At 32.4% G+C, this 16,141-nt stretch overlaps 2 protein-coding genes across 2 annotated transcripts; both read left to right on the top strand.

Moving 5' to 3' along the window:
• The first annotated feature begins 1,039 nt into the window (after positions 1 to 1,039).
• Positions 1,040 to 7,580, top strand: LOC106119366 (protein amalgam). Its single transcript, XM_013314292.1, has 7 exons — positions 1,040 to 1,566; positions 4,036 to 4,128; positions 4,729 to 4,910; positions 5,833 to 6,043; positions 6,315 to 6,414; positions 6,567 to 6,724; positions 7,279 to 7,580. The coding sequence occupies exons 2-7, from the start codon at positions 4,089 to 4,091 to the stop codon at positions 7,539 to 7,541; spliced, it is 954 nt and encodes a 317-aa protein (XP_013169746.1). The 5' UTR covers positions 1,040 to 1,566; positions 4,036 to 4,088; the 3' UTR covers positions 7,542 to 7,580.
• A 4,334-nt stretch (positions 7,581 to 11,914) lies between these two features.
• LOC106119324 (G patch domain and KOW motifs-containing protein) lies at positions 11,915 to 15,432 on the top strand. The gene is made up of 6 exons (XM_013314242.1): positions 11,915 to 12,205; positions 12,633 to 12,918; positions 13,286 to 13,374; positions 13,814 to 13,985; positions 14,407 to 14,539; positions 14,940 to 15,432. Exons 1-6 carry the CDS (start codon positions 12,087 to 12,089, stop codon positions 15,392 to 15,394), a joined length of 1,254 nt encoding a protein of 417 aa, XP_013169696.1. The 5' UTR covers positions 11,915 to 12,086; the 3' UTR covers positions 15,395 to 15,432.
• The last annotated feature ends 709 nt before the right edge of the window (positions 15,433 to 16,141 follow it).

Raw genomic sequence — 16,141 nt, 5'->3', positions numbered from 1 at the left:
CTAGACAAACTTCTATTGACATAGACGGTAAGTTACTAAAAAAGGCAGTATTAAGAGTATCCAAAAGCAGCATCTGTCATCAATTGTTCGAGCTTGCATACTCACATTCTTTGTTCACGTCTGTTGACGTAATGACGAATCCATCGAGCGCTTGGTGTTGCAGGGGAAAGTGGAGGGCAACAAACCACGAGGCAGATTGCCCATGAGGTGGACCGACCAAAACAGAGCGGCTGTAGAAGTCCCCCTACACCAATGACTAAAAACGCAGCGACTAGGGAGGAGTGGCGGAGCCTGAAGCGGGTCACTAATACTTGATGACCACGACCAGACTTGCAACGACGAAGAATAAGAAGAAAACCACTAGCATCTCTGATTACCTCAATATGTTACGGGCGTAAGTTCTTTTGTTAAAAATATTTTTTGTGCAATACACCTAGGAAATAAGGTGACCGGGAACAAAAGCGTCAGCGAATGAGACATTTAAATCTTTAATTGTTTTAAATAGAAGAAAGTTTATAGTACATCTGCAAACCTGGCAGTTTGCCAAAACCAATAACACCTCCCTAACCTAAATCATTTTTCTTTACACTTTTGTTCGTTATGTTACGTAAAATTCTTTTACAATAAACACGATTTACAAAATAAACTACCAAAGGTTTCGAAAATATTCCATGTCGTCATTAAGTTTAGTTATGTGCATTTAGAACTTTGATCAGAGTGAGATTATCCCCAAGCAAGTAGGTAGGTACTTAGGGCGGGAGATAACACGCAAAGTGCGATTTTATTATCCAAATGCCAAACTGATGCTTCGTTAATTGACATGATTTTGACTGATCAGAAAATCGAAGATCAGGATTTCGGTGAGCAAACTTTAAGCGGACTTTTATGACTAACTTCATTGCATCCAATTTAATATAATACATTTCTGGCTTAGTTCTTTTTTTAGACTAAGGTCGTGCAAATATTGCACTTTACATGATGTAAATAGATTTGATCATTTTAATGCTTCCACATACTTTAAGAATGATAGCGAACTCGCAGGACGAGTGGGTGGAATTGAATGTGTTTAGGGTTAATATAGGCCGGGACAACAATGGTACTCTGTGAAAAGATATGATGAAAGTAGTACAAGTGAATCCTTATTGAATATAGCCGCAATATCAGGGATAAATACAAATACTTATAGGTAGTTATACCGTATGGCAGTTTGTGAATTGAGAGAAACGCGTGCGCGAACCGCGATCCCCTCTCGCTGAGAAATTTCCTTCCAGTCCGCGCGGCGAATTTGCTTGTTGTACATGCCCGAATTGTGTCTACGATTTGTATATTTCGTTACCGTAATCGTGTTTACCCCTGGTGTTTTATAGCGTCATTTAATGGATTACATTAGTTAATTTTTCGTGTGAAAGATTGTGTCTTTATTACTATGAAAATGAAAATTACAAGCATGTGGTTGAATTTATCATATCATTTTGTTGGTTATATTTGTTTGTGTGATAAGTGTCCTCTCTGCGTATTTGTTTTATTTTAAAAATATGTTTACATTTATTATGAAATCTAACATATGTAAGTATAAGATGTGTAAAATAATTATTTTTAAATATAGTTTAGAATGAAATTAATTACTTAAAAATTTAATACAATGAATGAGTGTTAAATCGAATTCCAAGTACTATTCAAACATGCTACGTGATATTATATTATATATTATTGTTGTTTTTGTTTGATGCACTCATTTACCTTATAAAAGTAGTAAAGCTAAGATATATTATAACACTTTCTTATTAAACGATTCTATACATATATCGGTCAGTCGGCAGCTCGTAGCAATCGTAGGTCAAGTCGAAAGATATTAAATTGGTAATTCTAACAACTTGTCCAAAACATAACACAAATTACACATTGTGGTAGATTTGTTTTAAAGAATATTTGTTTTAAAATGCAGGCATTAGGTGGCTATTTCATCCATTAGAGCATCAGTCGGGTTTTTTGGTTTTTCAAAATTGAGGTTACTTTTTTATTTTATTTTTTATTAAGAATGACTGATGTGGCTTTTTAGAAGTGTAATATAGTGGGAAGTCATAATAACTAAAACAACATATTACGTAGTAAAAGCATTAAAAATGTTATTTCCTCCTTCACATAACTCTATTCACGAAACTCTTATGTTACCCTTATAGATTAAAAATAAGTAGGAACTTACTAAACTACATTACTATTGAATTACAAAAAGTACATACTGAATGGTGTATTTGAAGAATATTTTGCCAGGCAACCACTTTTTCTTTAATAGAGTCATCCTTTGTTACACATCGTTTTATGTTGGCGAAATGCCAAGTTCAGGTTGCCTACAATTGTAAAATATCTTTTAACGTCGATAGCATTACGTAGTCTAAAGTCTGTTGCTGAATAAACTGGACCGATAACAAACCCAGTAGTATAGGGAAAGTTTGCACTTTTTAAAGTTTCTCGGGCGCAACCAGTGTTAAGACTTGGTGCTGGACGAAAAAAAAAAGTGGAAATAAATTTTTCTTACATCCATTTAGGGTTCAAAATCAATTATTATTTCTTGGTAATAAAAAAGTTAAACATCTCATTCAATATTTTAAACATAATTCACCTTACTGCTAGCATTCGAAAAATTCTTTTGTCTCGCATGAAATCAGTGATAACATTGTAGTTTTCTTTATTATTCGGACAAATTCGATCATCATCAACTTACCCTTATCCCTGTAAGGGGTCGGCACTGTATGTAAAACTCCTCCATACATCTCTATCAGCCATCATATCCGAATCTACCCCCTTCCTACGCATATCCCCTTTCATACTTCATTCCATACTTTTTTGGTCTACCTTTGTAGCTACCCACATTCAATCTCATTACTTCATTCGGACAGATTCGATGTTATAAAAATATATACAAATTAAAAATCAATTTCATTTGTTGTATACTATAGTATACTTTGTATTCTACATAGATATTATAAAATAATGCATGTTTTCAGTTGTCAGTCCGATTTCAATTCCACGTATTAAATTAAATATTCGAATATAAATTGTTAATTATGAAATTATATTATTCTGAGAACAGCATATTCAGTTTTTTTTTAATTAGGTTCTATTTTCAAATACGTTTTGGTTATTAATTATCTTTGATAATAGTGACTTTGATAGACGTTATTTGTTAATTTGAAATTTAATCATAAACTATTTTGATTCATTTTAATAAAATATCTGGATTTACATTCAATAAAATTGTACGTAAAATGAATTTTGCTTTTACTTCAAACTGATTGCTTTTCATTCGGGTAATTTTGCAATTGGAACGCCTGATTGCAACTTAATGTTGCTTTTGCCCCCAAATGTGACAGCAACCTCTTGAACTATGCACGCGATCAAAGAGAACAAATCTATACAGATAAAATTAATAAATTAATAAATTGAAATGTCTGTATGTAATACTAAAATTTTAATATGTGGTACAACTGATATGTATTTTCATAAGTAACTGGCTTATAACAAATTGATAACATAAAGAAAAAAGTAATGAGATCGATTGAATTGATTACAAAGGCAGAGGAAGACCAAAGAAAGTATGGGTGCATTGTGAGAAAGAGTTTATGCGTAATAATCGTGTGAATTTAGTTAGTACTGTGCCGATCCTCTGTAGGGATAAAGGCAGGTTGGACTTATAAAAAAAATAAATTGTTGTAATTTTTTATATGTCTATTTTAGTTTTGGGTTAAATCCGAAACTGATAGACTTTTGAGGATACTTTCAACAGACCGCAAGTGATGTATGCGGGAGTTCTTAACGTAGGCTTTTATATTCACGTTGACGAAATTACGGAAACCAAATGGTTTAATATATTTACATATAACTTATATTTGAATGTCTTTTAAAGTGATAAGCAAGTACGCCTTTGTTCCGGGTAATTTTCGGAACGGAGAGATTTTTACATTATAGGCTACTTTTTTTAATTTTGAGCTGAAAAGTATAAGGTGTATAATTTAGTGAATAGAAGCGTTGTTGCAGGTTGTTTATTAAGCAAAAAGTTATGTTGTAAATATAAAAAGTGAGCGGGCATCATGAAAGTTATATTGTTGGCGTTTTCATATGGTCTTTTGGGTACGTATATCTTTTTTTAAGGAATGTGAATTAGGATAATTTTAAAGATACTGTTACTTAATAAGCTGTCTACTTATTGATGTTACTTTACTTAAGTAAAATAACTGCTGTCATGGAAAAGGATATGAAGAATTACTTCCATAACTTTTTTGACACCTGTGGCTGTAAATGAACGTTGACATTTCGACATCCACGATATCTTTAAAAGATACAAAATATTTCAGTGAACAAATTATATTAATTTGTCCCGATATTCACTCTCCATATTGAGCAGTTAAATGGGCTAGTATTATATTTCCCGCCAAAAAAAAATGGAAATGTTGCTATACATAAAAAATATCTGTAATTTTAGATAGATTGACACTTTTGAAAGAAATTGAAAAGACCTGATACATCGCATGTTTTATCAGGTCAATAGATGGGGTAGCCAAATAATACCAGGCCTAAAAAAATGTCCTACTAAGGGCAAACAGACACGGACGGCAAAGAAAACGAATCTCAGTTTTTTGCTGTCGATGTTTGAAGCTGTCCGTGTATGACAGCCTTAAGTATTTTAAGCTGATACGCTTGTAAAATCTATTTTTAATTACTTTTTAACAGGATTATTATCAGGACAAGACGGTCCAAGTAAAGATGATATATTTGATTTCACAAATTACACAGTCAATGTGAAACTCAAACAGGAGCCACATTTCTATAATACTTCTGTCAGAGACTACAAAGCAGCTGTGGGTCAACCTGCTTATTTACATTGCTTTGTGAAAAATTTGGGTGATCGTGAAGTAAGTATTTCTTTCTATGTTTAGTAGATAAATAATAAATCCTAATCAAATAGACGTTTATTTTATTGTACAATTTTTGCTCCTTTCACAAACTTTTGGCGTTAGTTCTCTAAAATGCTACGCAATTGTTGTCTAAAATAATTTTTCCCCATTTTATTGTATTGGGTCTTATCGAATAGTTGTTTCCTTTGACAAAGAACTTCAATCGAGTAATCCTTTCAAGACAAAATACACAAAAGGATGTTAAAATATACGTACAAGTAGAAAAAAGTTTTAATTTCACTAAACATAACCATTTTGTCGTATCGAAATATTTTTCTTATAGTTTTCCATATAAATTATTACACATTTATGAGTATTATCAACCACATAATAGCGTACGTTTTTAATCATTAATCAATGTCATAGACAATGATATGAAACGAGTATTTACCTTTGCCAAGCCCATAGACAAATGTTGTCCATAAAGGTGCTCATACATTGTGTGCTATTGGCAACAAGCCAAACAAAACAAACAATAAATTACAATAGAATAAATATTACGGAATGTACAAAACTGTTACCATACTCGCACATCAAATTACGCAGTAAATAAAATATCAGTTTAGTACCAGCCAGCTTTTCAGCTATGAATTGAGTTAAAAATATAACCATCAAAAGCGATTACAAAAAGATAATCGTGGTATCTGACGTTTCCACAGATAAAAAAACTGTATGACACATAATTGTTTCGTTTAAAACATAGATATGGGCGAAATATTGGTATTTGGATGTCGATGGTTGTTTGTTAATTTTGGGTTCAATCAATTCCTATTCTCCTCCGAAACTTTTTTATTTTTTAAATTAAGTCATTGTCACTTCTAAGCCAGCGTGTTACTAAACAAAGCACTTATTATAAGTAATAATTTGTTACCTTGTATAGGTATCATGGATACGTAAGAGGGATCTTCATATTTTAGCTGTGGGAGTACACGCTTACAGTAGAGACCCACGCTTCGCAGCGATACACACAGAGGGCTCTGATGACTGGGTCCTACGTGTCGCTAATGTTCAGCTCAAAGACACGGGCGCCTACGAGTGTCAAGTATCAACTGAGCCGAAAATGGGAATCACCTTTTGGCTCACAGTAGAAGGTAAGTTAAGGGTAAAGACAGGAATCAAACGAACAAAATGCTTTAGATCAAAACTTAAACAAGAAACATATTGTCGACCTTGACAAAAGTTCTTATTCTGACCTCAAATAACTATGTCAAGAAGTGGTCGTTGTCTTTGACTGCTCTCTCTCGCTAATTAAGCAAAGACATGAGTAGCAAAATGATACTTTCAAAAGGTGGAGAAAACTGGGAACACTCAAACACCTTGTTATTAATGACACAAAAGAGTGAATGTAAATTTTTCTTCCAGTGTCTAAAGCAGAAATCACTACGGGGACGGAAGTGCTTGTTCGGGCAGGTTCTGATATCAACCTCACGTGTCGAGTTGCAAACGTCGCTGAACCACCAAGGTATTCATGTTGCCCTGGTACCTTAATGACACTAACTGCACAAACATAACTCCATGAATAAGCAAATTGCGGTCTCTGATTGATTACAAATGAACCTAGAGGTTGAATTAGACCTTAGAGTTACAATCTTCTTTAAAGTGTTATTATTTCAGCTTTATCTATTGGTATCGTGACACGAACATGATCAACTACGCCTTGCGAGGCGGCGTCAGCGTGGAAACCGACCAACATTTACGTACCAGTCGATTGCTTGTCGCGCGAGCAACAACGAAAGACTCCGGCAATTACACCTGCGTTCCTAGTAATTCAGGTACTATTCTTCTTTCACAAGGTCACTACTTCTTTACGATTTTAATAGACGGACAATAGACAATCGTCTATCAATGCGATGGTTCGGAGTTTTCATTAGTTACAGTGAAGAAATTTACTTTTCATCTAAGTCAGTACTGAACTGCACCATCGTCAGAAATAATTTGATGCTGTATATTTATATCCCAGTCCAGTAACAGTTAGATTATCATCATCAGCTCACTATACGTCCCCACTGAGGAGCTCGGAGCCTACACTAAGTAAGAGATGATTAGACCAAAGTCAACCACGCTGGCCAAGTGCGGGTTGGTTGACTTCACACATATCTTTAAATTTCTTCTCAGATATGTGCAGGTTGCATCACGATATTTTCCTTCACCGTAAGAACGTCGGATAAATGTTCATATGCAAATCGGAAATCGAAAAATATATTTGTACATGGCGGGATTCGAACCCAGGACCTGCAAATTGCAAGACTGCTTAACCCCTAAACCAACAACGCTCTACGGTTAGACAACAGATAATTTATTTCAATTGACTTCTTAACTTACTCAGATACGGCGTCAGTAATGGTGCATGTAGTAAACAGCGAGCGTCCTCAAGCAATGCAAAGCGGCGTATCATCTACTCCAGCATCGTGTGTACCATCAATACTTCTCATATCGGCTGTCATCAATAAAAATAAAAATCAATTTCTATCAATTTTGATACAACTTATGATAATTGTAAAATTTATTTATGTAACTTTAAAAATAAATTTAAATTCAATAAGACATTGTATAAGAGATAATTCAACATTCATCAATATTATAATGTAAATATAATCCCCAAAAGAAACTTGTTTCGGAACTGATTATTATTTAAGTGAAAAATAACACAATTAGGTTTGTAATATTTGAAATAATTAAATAAGTATACAATAAAAAAAACTGGTACGTTTTAATTTCACTATTTTTTTTTTATATCATAAAGTGCGGCCACCTGAAATCGCTGAAATAGCGAAGTGACCGTTGCCCATAGACATACGCAATTGCATATGCGATGCCGACCTTTAATTAATGGAGGAGAGGATGCACAGAGTGAAAACATTTTCCCCTTCCATGCATCCTTTCATCCGGAAAGTCTACCTCCACGTCCCATCCTTTCCTTAAGGGAAGAAAAAGGGTGGGAAGAGAAAGTGGACTAAATTAGGCCTCCGGGACGCACACTCATCAGACGAAACGCGGAATTGCTTCCGATTAATTGAGAGTACATCGCTCGGGCGGTGGTCGCATGTCACTAACACGGCGTATCCGCGGCGTCCACGCGTTGATAACGTCGACCGCGGTTGATAACGCAGTTGTGTAGTTCTAGTGAGAAATGACCTTTACCTACAAAGTGTATGTATGTTTATTAAAGGACTTTACGCTCAGTGCAAAAAATAATATTCGTATTTTGTCGATTCGTGATAAATTTTGTATATAGTAGGTATAATAATAATCTTAGTTATATGTTTTCTATCTAATCTGTATATTGTGCAATGAATTGTAAAATAAAATGGGTGCTTTTGGTTGTAAAAAAATTGTAATTGTAATAAAATTAAACAAAAAGTAATAAACGCTCAAAACTTCTAAATTACTCGATTGCCACTTGTACAAAAAACAATCCCATCTATTTGAAATACGCAAAGATATTTTATTTAATTGCACTCACCTTCACGCTTAATTTAATTAATTCTTAATGTTTTTTAACTGTGTTTGTTTAAAGTCAAAAATATCGGGAGTCGTAACATGCTTCGTGTTAATACCTTTGTCCAATTTTAAATTTAAAAAAAATTATGCTACTTCCTTCCTCATGTAAATTATGTAAAAATGTTGTTAAAAATATCAAATTCAGCCGAAACCAAATAGACTTTTAAGTAGCGTTTAATTTGTCACTTTCTTAAATTAATGACAACGAATTTTTAAACTAATCTAACAGTGAGTTTTCACTGAAGTGACACCCATAATAAAGTCACCTACAACTTCAGTTTTAACAGAACAGTTCGTTTGTTTAGTTTAAAAAACGATTTTTGGTTTTATAAAAAAACGCGTAAATTGAATATCCGGTGTATTTCTTTTTACGCTTAACAAGTGTTTAAAGGGATCAAACTAAGTTTTGAGGTGATTTAAAATAACACGTTGAAAATGTGTTGTAATTTTAGTTTAGAAATATTTTACAATTAATATCAAATACGTCCATTATTTGTGGAGTAATTGTAATTTTAATTGTAATAAAAAGGTTTTATATGTTTGTTGTGTTTTTATTTCGATTTTCCTAAATCATTGTCACGATTTCTAAAATATGTTGCGCAGCTTGTTTAAAGTTAGTACTCGGCCACAGTCGTCTCAAGTTTAACAGTTTGAACATATTTTGAAACTTTGCGCATTGCACCGGCAGTGTAAACCAGAGGGACAGTGTACCACTTTAACTCTTAAAAGTAACTGTTCGACAAACAAATAAATCTTATATCTTTAAATGAGCAATTCTTGTATATATAAATGTATATAATTGGAATCTCGGAATCGGCTCCAACGATTTTCATAAAATTTAGTATATAGGGGGTTTCGGGGGCGATAAATCGATCTAGCTAGGAATCATTTTTAGAAAATGTCATTTTATTCGTGTTTTATCGATAATGAACTTAAACATAAACTTAACTTTTTCTATCGGTAAGATCGAAAAACATTATTCATATTGCATCATTTTATTTAAAAACTACTATAACTTCAAATTAAATTAATTAATTATTGTGACCTATATATGTATATTAAAGGAGAATTCTAAACGAAACTTTTACTATATCTCACAACTTGAGACCTGCAAGGGCCCACATGGGGGCGTTATCGCCCACTTTGGGAAAGACTGGTTTAGACGGATGGATGGATGTTTGTTAAAAAGTATCTGCAGAATAGCAAGGGAAATCGATGAAATTTGGTATAGACGTAGAACATAGTCTGAAATAACACATAGGCTACTTATTACGTTTTTTTTAATTCCGCGCGGACGGAGTCGCGGGCGACAGCTAGTCAAGTATTGTATTATCTGTGTCATAACTAAAGTAAGTGCAATTAATATAGAATTAATAAGTTCTATAAATGTATTTTCCTCTATTCATAAATATTATATAGGTATTAAAAGTTGTATAAATTAAAAACAGGCAACGCGACACGCTTAGGTATGCTTTTTTACGCTGCTTCACGTGTTGAAAGCGTTAGAAAAGTGGTGTGGCAAATAGCAGCGGATTTATTTATTTAAAACTCCGTTGCTTTTTTTTTATAAAGTGACTAGAAAACGTTAGAAACATGACGTTTCATTCAGCATTTTTAAATACCGTACACTTTTATGATTACTCAGTAATTTGCTTAGTGCTAAAATCCGATTTTAAATGACAAAAAAGGAAAACTTAAAACTTTCTTTTATTAAGATCTTCATTGCTTTTAGTTCTTTTCATAAATAAAATACTAAGTAATTGAATCATCAGTGTCCTCACTGAGAGGGTCGGAGCCTACTCTAAATCAGAGGTAATTATGCCATCAACCACGCTGGCCCACTGCGAGTTAGTTGACTTCACACATATTTTTGAATTTCTTCGCAGATAATTTTTATTATGTACTAGCTGTCGCCCGCGCGGAATTAAAAAAAAAACTTAATTAGTCGCCTATGTGTTCTTCCAAACTATGTTCTACATCTATGTCAAATTTCAGGGAGATCTATACGACCGCTTTGGAGATATCTTCAATAAACATCTATCCATTCATCCATCCATCTAAACATTCGCATTTATAATATTAGTAAGATGAGTTCGCACGTAAAAAAGCATGTATTTAAATCTGAGACCTTTCCATTAATATAATTAATCCCTCATCGTATGAATCAACGCTTGGTAAAATATTAATTAAATTAAAAGAAAAACGCTGTTATTTCATATAAGTAATTAAAAACGATGCTGAAAATTACGTAACAAAGAAAGTATGACCAAAGATAATCTTAGTCATTAGCTTTTATTTATAACTAGCTGTCGCCCGCAATTCCGTCCGCGCGGTATTAAAAAAAAAACATAATTAGCCTGTGTGTTCTTCCAGACTATGTTCTATTTGTACCAAATTTGTGGTTTTGTGTGTTGTTGCCAAATTTCATCAAGAACCGTTCAGCCGCTGTTGAGATACATACAAACATCCATCCATCCATCCATCTAAACATTCGCATTTATAATATTAGTAAGATACGAGTTTTTTCCCTAGAGAAATTAAATGGAATAGATTAAAAGAAAGATGAAGGGCAAAGGACGAAAACAAATTAAGTTAACCTTAATATAATTACTATTTCATTTTATAAAGATGTATGAGCAGTATGGAATCAATAACTACAAGTAAACTAACCTCTTTTCGTGCGAAATAGAATATCGTTGACACTGGGATGACAAGATAACAAAGGAATATTATAACACTATACAGGTCAGCATCTATCTAAGTACAGAAAAGCTAATTGGTACCTAGTCAATGTGGCGCCAATTGATACAAACAAGATATATAAGTACCAAATAATAGCCAGGTAGTTCAAAAAAACTACCTGATATTTAAAGACAAAAATAACTTATCCTTTTCCTCGTACATTAGTTGCGTCAATTGGCGTAAATTATAAACAAATATTTACCCTTTCGGATTTGTTTGTGCCTAAAATGATAGCAATCACTACCTTTTTTATTATAGCCCTATTTAAAATATGATAACAACATGGTAATGAGGGTGCTACAATCTCCATGGACATTACAAAACTTTACATCCACGTTAATACATCTAACGAATTTAATTTAGTTTAATTTACAAATTATTTATTCAAATATATTAGACTTACCCTACGTTTTTGCCTATACAAACGCGGTTATACATTTTTCAGCATATTTACACATCAAATTTGCAGGAACTCAAAATTACACCGCGATTACAATAAAATTCTTTAACAACTCGACTACAATCAACTATACCAATGCCATAGTAATGTTCATGTCATGGTTCATGTTTTCAGAAAATTGTTTAGGTGTCCTTTTTTTCTAGGCACCCTATACAAATATATTTTTGTAAAGATGTTTTGATTATATTTATCTGTCCTATTTAGTTTATCTGTGGTAAATGTTTTGTCACAGGTAAACGTCACTGTCACTTGTCGGAATTTTGCTCTTTTGTCTCGTCTTGTTTGCAAAAAGGAAAACATATGCACTCTTTGTACATTTTCTGTTAAATATATGAATCTTTATAAACAATTATAATTTACTTTTATGTTGCGAAGAAAAAGGTCTTTACACAAACATAAATGGAAGTGAATACGTAAATACCAAACACAAAATGGAAACTAAGAAAATATCCTTCGGATTTTTAAAGACTAAGAAACAAGAAAAGCCCGTCATTGCTGAACAACGTGAATATATTGAAAGCGTCGAAGAAAATGCCATCAAAATCATTGGGTATATACAGCTTTTACTTATTAAACTGGCCTCACGATCTAACGGTCGTGAGTACGAAGGTTTGTAAAACTCTAATTCGTAGAAGCAAATATGTTTGGATACGTTTTTTAATGAAATGATTAATTAAATATGTGATCCCAGCGTTTTCTATACTAAATTCTTAAATACAGTTCTATGAAATACATTTTTTTTAACTCAAAAATAATCTAACCTCAAAAACAAATATTCAAATCTGGATTGAAATCTTATCTATATTATTAAGGTGTTAATGACACCTAAATCGTCAAAATTGTTTGAATCATTTAGGCTACAAGTAGCTACAAGGGAACTTACATATGCATAAAAAACAAAAATGTCTTAATTTACTTCTCTAAAAAGTGAAAACAAAATTAAGTCTTACTTAATATTACGCTTTTAAAAATTCCAGAAAGGAAGTGGTACAGGAGTCGGAACCCCTCATAATTCCCATGAAGCCAAACACATTAATAACTGCTGAAAGATTAAAAGAAATAGCTGAGAAAGTTGAAAGTTCAATTAATGAGCCGGAAATAACTCAAGCACCTGAAACTCAAAATGAAACAAAACAAAATGAGACACTTGACCAAATGGCTGTTCGTGAACTATTGCAAGAAGCTAAACAGGAGAAGAAACAAGAAGTCCAGTCACTCAAAATACTTGTACCACCAACTCCAGTTATAGATGGTCAAAAAGAGGTAAGTGTGAATAACCATGGGTTTCTTAATCCAAAATTTCCCTTTAAAAGTTATTGCTATATCTGTGTTATCAAAGATAATTACAGGGATGACAATATAAAGAGAATTGTCAGAAACCCACAGTAAGAAAATGTATTGTTTACTAGCTGTCGCCCACAACTCTATCAGCACAGAATAAAAACAAAACATAATAAGTAGCCTATTTGTCCTTTCAGACTAAGTTTTACATGTGTGCCAAATTTCATCAAAATTCATTTAGCTATTCTGGAAATACCTTCAAAGAAACATCCATTTATCTATATGAACTTTCACATTTATAGATAATTGTAAATTACTGTACCTTAATACTTAAAAATTTATTTTTCAGTCCTCCTTAGATGATTATGAAGCAGTACCTATAAGAGAATTTGGAATGGCCATGCTGCGTGGAATGGGTTGGACACCTGGGAAAGAAACGTAAGTGTACAATTTATATTCCATTGTAACACATTTTGATGTATTATTAACTTATCTCATCACCCAGCCATTCTCAAAGTTTTTTGACTATAGAACCTTGTTAGCAAGTATTGAATACTAACCTAGATCATAGGTTAGATTATTCTAGGGCCTAGAATTTGAAATTTTTTTAAGATATTTCTTGTTCAGTTTGCATCTTTATTTTTTTTTATGTTTACTCCTGGTTTTTTATAGTACTGTTACAGTTTTCATTTAGTTATCATCAGTACCTATGTTGTGGACGCCCAAAAGGGGCTCCATGGAGAATACTTTAGTTACTTGAAGATATATTTCAAAAGTCGGAAACCAAATTAAATACTAAAAAAACTATTTTTTTTTTTCATTAAATGGAGTTATGTTAAGAAGTCTATCCATCTATAATAATTATATTTGTTTCCAGGTCAAAATATAAACTGCCTAATTTACGTCCAAAAGGTTTAGGTCTTGGTGCAGACAAAGTTATGAAAGACAATCAAAAGAATGTGGCAAAAGATAATGATAAGGATTTGGCAATTGTTAAAAATGCTTGTGTGAAAATTACCGCTGGAAAATTTAATGGATGTTATGGCAAGGTAAGAGACAAAAAACATCAATTTGGTGCTAAAATCAAACATTGTCTATGATATGTCATAAATAAAATATTTTTGTGTTCTTTCCAATTCAAGCTTATCCGAGTTGAATTTTTATAATCAAAAATTTGTTAATAGAATATAGTAAGCAGTTGTATTGTAATAATTTCTGCCGTCAGGCTTGCATTTTTCTTTTAAAATAATATTGTGCAATTATGTTATATTTCTTTGCTGATCTCTGTTTAAAAATCCTGTAACTCACATCATAATGGACCAAATAAAGAACAGTTCATTTTTTATATGTACTGTCGGCATTTTATGTATAAATTCAAAATTGTATGTAGTACATAATATCGATGAATTTAGTCCTCTACTTAAAATAATGGATTTCTATCCCAAATCTAATATTATGATTACTTGTCAGGTGGTGAGCTTGGATGAGGATAATGGTCGAGTGATGGTGAACATTCCTGTCAAGAAGGAAACTGTCAGTTTAAGTGAATTCATGATGCAGCCCGTCACTAAATCTGAATATGAAAAACAAGCTAAAGTTATAAGTAAGTTATTCCATACATAACAATTAAAATATCAATACTTTATTCAATGCTAGCTGTCGCCAGCGGCTCCGTCTGGGTGGAATTAAAAAAAAAACTTCATTATTAACGTATATATTCTTCCATACTATGTTCTACATCCTTGAACAGATCTGTGAATACCTTTTAACAAACATCCATCCATCTATCCATCCAATCATTCATATTTATAATATTAAAATTTTTATGCCTATTACCACTGTGTCATTATTGTTTTTGTGTGATCCTATGTTCTATTTACATTACTCATTGGTAATGGTCCTACAAATTATAGCTTTCGCCAAGTGGAAACAGGCATTAAAAGTTTAATTATACTTATACTGTAGGTTGTTACATGTGATAAAAAAAATTGTTTTTTTTTTAGATGCAGACTCATATGAAGCTTATAAAAAGAACGAATTCAATCAAAAGACATCAAAACATGAATTAATAAAAAATGAAAGTTCATCCAGTAATAAATCAAAAGATAAAGGTAGAAAAGATATAAAAAATGAAGATGATGGATATCATAAGAAAAATGAGTATGCTAACGGTAGGAGTAAAGAAAAAAATAGACAATATGATTCATCAAACAGCGAAGACGATATGAGACAGAAAAAAATAGAAAGGAAAAGATATAGTAGCAATGAATCGCTTAGCTCTGACTCTGATAGAAGAAAAAAGAAAAATGAACACCACAGTAGTAGTGATTCGGAAGATTATAAAAGACATAAAAGTAGTTCTCGTAAAGAAAAAAAGGATATTGACAAAAAAAGAAAGGGTAAAAAGAAAAAGAGAGATAGGGATCGCTCTCCTAGTCATCGTAAGCATAAAAAATGATTCAAAAAGAATCATATTATAAATCTTTTGCATTTTTATTGGTGTTTTTTTTATTTTCTGAATATTACCATATTACAATGTTGCGGCAGAACTGAGGCTAGTGTCAGAACTTGACGTTTTCTTTTTTTATCTGTCAAATATAAATGTCAGAAAAAATATAGTTTCCATATTTAACTAAGATCCGTTCAGCAGTTCCGGAGATACCTTCTAACAAACATCCATCCAAACATTCGCATTTATAATATTAGTAAGGAGTAAGATAATATGATATACAAAGAGCTATCGAAGCAATTCACAACATTAAGGAAATATTCTAACCTACAAATTCAAAAAATAATAATAATACGTGTACTCTGAATATGGTGATAAGAGCAACATGCTGCTTTGCAGGGTCACATGGTTGCATCTTAAAAGAACAATATTTAGTTAGCTCTTGTTTGTGAAATAATTATCTCGTATTTGTTTACTTGTGTGATGATAATATTTTGCATCTAAATACTACCATTGCTAATGATATTATGATGTGGATAAGACACATAATAAAATAAATAAACATTTATTAAAAACGTAATTAAATTTGCGAGTGAAATCCTCACTACCGCTGGAAATCACAACCGTCAGCGCTAACGGCAAAAATCAAATAGGCACAAATTCTACGACTTATAGCCTGTCCATGTATAAAGGTTTGTGGGTACGCTGTATGTAACATGTATAAGTTAAATAAACGTGTTCTTATTTATCTAATAT

Source organism: Papilio xuthus, unplaced genomic scaffold, assembly GCF_000836235.2.
Source record: "Papilio xuthus unplaced genomic scaffold, Pxut_1.1 DF827461.1, whole genome shotgun sequence".
In the NCBI taxonomy this organism is placed as follows: domain Eukaryota; kingdom Metazoa; phylum Arthropoda; class Insecta; order Lepidoptera; family Papilionidae; genus Papilio; species Papilio xuthus.
Note: the sequence above shows the minus strand (reverse complement) of the source record. Positions and strands in the feature narration are given on the sequence as shown.

Excerpts from the sequence above, each read along its gene's own strand:
- LOC106119366 (XM_013314292.1), top strand. The coding sequence starts at position 4,089 with ATGAAAGTTATATTGTTGGCGTTTTCATATGGTCTTTTGG. Across the intron at positions 6,044-6,314 it reads CTTTTGGCTCACAGTAGAAG|TGTCTAAAGCAGAAATCACT; the intron begins GTAAGTTAAGGG and ends TTTTTCTTCCAG. Across the intron at positions 6,415-6,566 it reads AACGTCGCTGAACCACCAAG|CTTTATCTATTGGTATCGTG; the intron begins GTATTCATGTTG and ends TTATTATTTCAG.
- LOC106119324 (XM_013314242.1), top strand. The coding sequence starts at position 12,087 with ATGGAAACTAAGAAAATATCCTTCGGATTTTTAAAGACTAAGAAACAA. Across the intron at positions 12,919-13,285 it reads TTATAGATGGTCAAAAAGAG|TCCTCCTTAGATGATTATGA; the intron begins GTAAGTGTGAAT and ends TTTATTTTTCAG. Across the intron at positions 13,986-14,406 it reads TTAATGGATGTTATGGCAAG|GTGGTGAGCTTGGATGAGGA; the intron begins GTAAGAGACAAA and ends ATTACTTGTCAG.